General features: G+C 35.4%; 1 protein-coding gene across 1 annotated transcript; it reads right to left on the bottom strand.

Annotated features, from left to right (window-relative positions):
* Positions 1 to 548: 548 nt before the first annotated feature.
* On the bottom strand, positions 549 to 6,213 carry LOC144853764 (transcription factor Sox-7-like). The gene is made up of 2 exons (XM_078711588.1): positions 5,811 to 6,213; positions 549 to 3,310 (listed from the first exon to the last, which is right to left on the bottom strand). Exons 1-2 carry the CDS (start codon positions 6,130 to 6,132, stop codon positions 2,271 to 2,273), a joined length of 1,362 nt encoding a protein of 453 aa, XP_078567714.1. The 5' UTR covers positions 6,133 to 6,213; the 3' UTR covers positions 549 to 2,270.
* Positions 6,214 to 6,923: the final 710 nt, after the last annotated feature.

Raw genomic sequence — 6,923 nt, 5'->3', positions numbered from 1 at the left:
GTAACTATTTAAATAATTATGAATAAAATAATATAGTTATACTGTTCCATTCAGTTTTATCTTTATGTATCATTTATATCAATATGGTAGGCTTATTAACCTTTACGTTTCAATCTTTCCGTTTCAATTGAAGATTTCACATGTTTAATGTATTTTTCAGTCCGTACGTTAAATGTGACTTTAATTGTATATACTATAAGCAAGATTTTAAACGGATTGGTATGTACTGTATAATCATGGTTTAAAATTGAGTACACTTCAAACAGAAAGTTATACTAGGATGGATAAACTATTACGGGGTTTATGGAATGGATACCACAGGTCAGGATTGAACCCTGGCACTTAGGTCAGGATTGAGCCCTGGTACTTAGGTCAGGATTGAACCCTGACACTAGGTCACGATTGAACTCTGACACTGTCACGATTGAACCCTGACACTACACTAGGTCACGATTGAACCTGGGTTTGGAAGTGAAGAACGTTAACCACCAAGCTACAGTTCCACACAAGACACGACTTATAAATAAATCAAGCACAATACGGTAATCTTTGTTGAATTATTATTTATTTCTTAGCAAATGTGTTGAAACAAAAATAACAGCTGCTAAGTGGTTATGCCAGCACATACCTTATTCAGCAGAAAAATAAACCCTAACAAGTACAAATTGATTATATTCGAGAAAAGATATGGTTACAAAATTATGAAGAAAACTCATTATTAACAAAAAATATATATAAAAATCCTTCTGAGCTTCGGTAGAATGTTCTGTTTATAATAATTTACGAGACTTCGTAAGCCTAAACTTCCGACCCCCTTTCTTTCGGAATGTTCTCCAAACAACACAGTTTTTTAAAGATGTCCGCACTATAATACTCCACCCCATTGTGGAATGGAACAGGCAGATATTCTTAACTAAAATATGTTTGTTGATTTACTATATTTCAGTATAATTATTAGTAAACCAGATTATAATATATGAATATCAAAATGATAATGCACTGTTGCAGTACAGTACGTTGCGAGTTCTTTTATTATTATTAATGAAGAACGGATCTATATTTATTATCGTATATACATAGAGGAAAAAAACCCTTCCCAAATCAAATGTTCGAATACAGCACCATATACATCTCTACTAGATAGTGACGTATACAGACATGAATATCCCGAACTAAAACACACATTATTGTTCTTGAATTCGGTCATTAAACCCCGTTCAAACTGCTATGAATATGAAATGAAAGAATCTTATGTTATACCAAAAGAAACTGTTTAGCACACAGTTTGAACAGGGCTTAAATTAAACTAAAATGGTATCAACATACCTCATGTATTCCCATTGTAAGGGTCATTGCACATTCAGTTACATTAGTCAGAACATTATACTCAATACACTGCCCTCTACAGTTTTAGTACTCATTTTTTTGCATGCTTCAGTCAAGTATGCAGCAGGGACATAACTTATTAAACGTTTTGTATTCATTTGCAGCATGTTCTAAGGTGTGAAATACTAGTTTCAACTTTTATTTTAAACTACAAAGTAGCGCCCCCAATAATTCCCAAATTATTAATGAGCCTCGATTTCACTTCGCAGCTGTAAAGGTGTACGTTTAATTGGTACCAGTAAGTTAATAAGAGATAGACCGACATTGTTTTGAATTTAAAATTGCACAGAAATTCTGTGAAATCTCTCACAATTCTAGCGAGTATTGCACTTAGATAAACTTTGAATATTGGTCTGCAACGGGCAATGAATTATAATCCAAGTGGAATGGTGGTGTAATGTATAAACAGTGCAAGGAGTGAAATCGAGGCTTACGTACTTTTTGTGTTATGAATAAAACATTAGAATACGTACATATTATTATAATGCTTTACAGTTAAAATCAAATACCTGCATTATCTACATGAGATATCCGTGAATCACATCTAGCATTTATTATATACAACTTTAAAATCACATTCAAGAATCCACTAACTTTAAATGCTACGGGCTTGCATAGTATGCCAAACGCATTTTAGTCTTAAACTGCGAACAATATTAAATATAATATCTGGTCCAAAAATTCTGTCTCATTATAAAAATTGATTTTAGTAGAAAAATATTCACAATCCTTTCACCATGGGAAGAGAGGTATTTCATATAGTCGTAATTATTTTATATGGAAGATGTATTATTTTATCACGAGATAACGGAGCATGTTCCAGTTTTAGTCTTGTGATTACCCACAATTCACTGACTTCAGTCCGCCAGGTCACGCGCGCGCGTTTACTCGTAAACGGACGCTGACGCATCTGCCAAAACAGACGATAGAAGCTCCACATCTGAGGATGACATGGCCGTTGTGGTATCAGGAATGAGCATAGGCGTATTCAAGTACATGTCAAATTCGTCTCTGTTCAAATCATTTAATTGTTCTGTTGCGGTGAACTGTTCTAATGACATGGTTGCCACATCCTCGGCAGAAAATACGTTCATGTTCGAATCAGAGTTCAAATTGAACATTTGATGATGCATATCTGGCTGCGAAAGCTCGCAGAACTGTTGCTGAGAAACGTTACCATTTAATGTGGTTGAGAGTATAGTATTCATGCCGTGTTGGCACTGTTGATGCGTCTGGTTGCTAACAAGTTCGTGCAGGTGTGTCAGTGTTTCGCACGCAGGGAACGCGGACGTCGTTGCAGTGTGAGATACGAAGCGATTGTCCGTAACCTCCTGTTTCATATTAAAATTTATATTTAGATTTCCAAGCTTGTTTGAGATACGACTCGAACTGTCGTTGCAGGACGTTTGCGTATTGAATGTAAAAACATCGTCCATCGACTCAATCGGAGACATCTCTGGGGTTGGCAAACCCATTGCATTGATGAAGCCCCTGTTATGTATAGGGGTTTGGCGAAGACCGGACGCGTTCGTTCCAGTGAAAGAGCTCAGAGGTGGAAGAGGATATCGAATTGATGTAAGCTCTTCCGAAGTGGAATTTCCGTCGGTGTTGTCCAATGGGGTTGGTGATGTTCTTGGGGAAACATCAGGCGTCTGAATATTGTTATTAAAGTTTGTAGATGCCGGACTGTTGACGTCGCTTCCAACAGGCGATGGTGAAGATGACGATGATTGGGCGTTGGTACCGGAAGTCTCAGAAGAGGCTGATGACGTTGATACGGATCGCTTGTTTCTCTTTGGGCCTTTACGTCTCCTAGGCCTGTATTTATATTCAGGGTAATCCGACATATGTTTCACTCTTAATCGTTCGGCTTCCTCTACAAATGGCCGTTTATCTGGAAGGGAAAGACTCTTCCAAGTTTTTCCTGCAAAATACAAAAAAAAGTGAACTTAAATTCACCTATACGGAAACGAATGTTGATCAAATGATCAGGTAGATCTAACTCGATTTCTATCAGAGTGAATGAGGATCAATAGACAAGTTACGTGAGGTAATCAATACCACGACAATGTATCACGTACGTTTCTATAGGCTATGTAATCTGCAGATTCAATGCCAAAGCCAGTCCGGACTTGACATGTATAAACGACGGAATAATGGAATTTAAGTACCAACATGCGCTTGGCTTTTTCCATTTTATAAAAACAAATAAAAATTAAATATCTTCCGTTTAATTTTTACAGGTGAAATAATATCTATAATAACAATAGTAATAACATAATGTGGATCAGTTTATATTGTAAAACTGTTTTAAAATATCAGCAAAAATATAAAACAGCCCAAAGCTATATTTAGCTATTATGATTGCCTGCAAACAGTTAACGCATGCGCGTTGCTACGGAGAAGGTACTTAACATCAAACGGTTAAATGATGTCACTTGTCACTTGAGAGTGTATTATAAATAAACCCTTGTTTTCAAGGGCTCCGCTCAGCTGGGTCTGTTAAAAACAAGATTTCGATCCCGAGGCACTTGATACTGCGCATGCGTTTTGTTGGATTTCCCATTTTATGACACAAACAAGTCGCGATGACTCAGAGGTGATGCTATCAGCACTGAGCTTCGAGTTGAGGAAATTAAATGAGCTGCTACCGTTAGAATACTGTAATAATAATGTTATATTATTATTTAGACGTGAAATGAAGACGGGCATACTATATTTATAACAAACATGGTTTTTAAATAAATAATTACGTAAAACCTGAATAGTTATTTACCATCTAGCACATACTGATATAGATGTCTTTGACAACACATTAGATTGGGTACATTTAGACAGATACTAGCAATAAATGTAAAATGGGTCTCCCTGGCTTTACAGTTTATTGGAGGTCGACCGGGTGTGATGACACAGAAGTGTTTACGATTGGTTAGCATAGATAGAAAAGTGACAAAACGACGATACTTGTGCATTGCAAGTTATCGGGTTTCAGAAATGTAATATTTATTTTGAACAAAAGATAATATAATATACTGTGCGTTTACAATCGTATCGCTGGTATTTTGTGTTGTGATCGTATCCGAATCATTTATACGGACGGCGTAACACTCAAGAACAATTTAATCAAATAAAACCGAATATAATTTCACTAACAGTACTAATGTTGGAAAATATTTAATTTATTTTAACTAATTAATATTTATTCATCATAACAAATAATGACCATCATAACAGAGCGCGTACATAAACATCATATTAAACATTTATAGTAACACGAAAAATACGAAATGTGCCAAAATGTCGGTTAAATAAAACATGTGTGATTGAAAACTTCCGACAGAAATACACAGTCGTTTGAACCAGATCAAAATGGTGTGCGAAAAGTACTTTCGTAATAAATAGAAATGGAGATTTGCAGAAACATACCAGTTGGCCCATCCATGTTTTAATTTAATAGTTACATTTCAGAGTCTACATCACTACTGTTTATACCAAACCTGTGCCCTAATCACGATATTATAATTGAAAACATATCACAACCAGCATTAATACCGATACTGTAGTATATTTGATACAAAATGTTAGTAAGTTTAAAATTGCATTAGATTAGATATTCAAATAAGTGCGAATACAAAACAGTGCACAGTGTGAGTTAAAACTATTAATATCATTCATGTTGTATTAAAATCATCATATTATTTGTTAAACCTCTATACTTATTCAAGAAATACTTCTTTAAATAGCGTGTAAGTAATATATAAGAACTGTGTTGAATAAAATATGTTCTTATAAATGCATCGAGACGATTGTATACGTTTCGTGATTTTGCCTAGCCTGTATTATTAGTAATCTACATCAACAGTGAATTCTGTGTTTACAAGCGTTGCATTAAAAGCATGGCAGCTTTCCATCATTAAAAATCTATCAATGCGCTTGCAAAGCTGACCTGGATTCCAGCCAGGTATAGCCGTTACCAGGGAGATCTTTCCACAGCAAAGCATGAACTTCGGTTTAACCAGCTGATCGGTACTCGCTGCGGGAGGCGGGCTCTGGCTAAAATAAAACCACGGCCGAATCAAACAACGTAATAAGGTATTGATTTTTTAATCGGAATCTGCTGTCATTGTCAAACACGTAAATTATCGATATTATGTAGATATATACCTTTTGTAAATTATTATAATAGCATACGGACGGTATCACGTGTGTTATTAAAGCAGGGAAACTAATAATAACACTGTAGTATTAATAAACACACGTGAAAATTAAATTTTGGGAAATTTCAAACTTTACGCAAGTTAGGCCTACAGCAAAAAATACTTTTTGGTTACCCAAGTAAACATCATTGACTACCCGTGTTACAGTTTCAACAAAAAGACATGGAATTTTTTTAACAGATAGATACATCTAAAAAATTAACTTACCGAGAATTTTGCTAAGATCCGCGTTATGAAGGTCCGGATTCTGATCGGCAAGTCTTTTTCGTTCATCCTTAGCCCAAACCATAAATGCATTCATTGGTCGACGAATCCTTTGCTCTTTCTTTCCCCTCCCTCCAGTTGCAACTTCTGTATTTTTCTGATCATTCCAAGCAACAACTCCGTGGTTGATAGCGGCACTTTGTGTTTGCAGGGCCGATGCCTGGAACAAGGTATTGTTCAACACAAGTTGTCCAACATTGGCATTAACGCGGTTATTATTGCGATTAAAATCGGCACGGATCAACATCTCCGAAACCGTCTTCATTTTGAATCCGACAGATATAATATAAGTCCAAGAAAATAATAATAATAAGTCCGTGTACTGTTTCGTAAATGAACACAGCCGAAGACTATCTTGAAATCAGCTGTTCAGTAACGAATCGCGGGTTTTATACACAGATAAGCTCCGCCCATTATGTCAATCGTATTCAATGAAGCGACTTTGCTATCGCGTGGACGAATCCATTGAAACCGCCCCCATATTGTTTCAACCCTGCAGAGTAAAGCAGTCAGAAACAGTGGAGCCTGTCATTTAAAATAGTTGGCAGCTATCATAGGCATGCTTTGGACAGTGCATTAATAATATTAGGGGTAGTGTACTGTTATAATAACCACGTGATATATAGACACTACACGTGGAAAAAACTTTGTTTTTCATGGACTTTCTTTTTTGTTTATTTTAATGGTCAAAATGTATATCTTGTCTTTTAAGTATCCACTCTTTAACTAAAAACTCTTCAATCCACCACCAAGATATTTATATATTTCGGCATAGTAAAAACGGCCTACACAGTACTGATTATTTGAACTTATATTTGGTAGGAATATTACCTATTTTTAAATAATATTGAATAATCTCCAAACAGAAAAAAATATCCAATATCATAATTTATGATAATTGGTACCGTATGATATGAAAACACTCTATCAAGACGAGCATCTAGTAGCTACTACTGTTATTCATTCATTCATTCAATCTTTTATTTCGGAAACTCTGGTCCATAGAAAGTAAATTACATATAAATGAAATAAATAAAATAAACAAAATTACTACTA

The sequence above is a fragment of the Antedon bifida genome, chromosome 10 (genome assembly GCF_963402885.1).
Source record: "Antedon bifida chromosome 10, ecAntBifi1.1, whole genome shotgun sequence".
Lineage (NCBI taxonomy): Eukaryota > Metazoa > Echinodermata > Crinoidea > Comatulida > Antedonidae > Antedon > Antedon bifida.
Note: the sequence above shows the minus strand (reverse complement) of the source record. Positions and strands in the feature narration are given on the sequence as shown.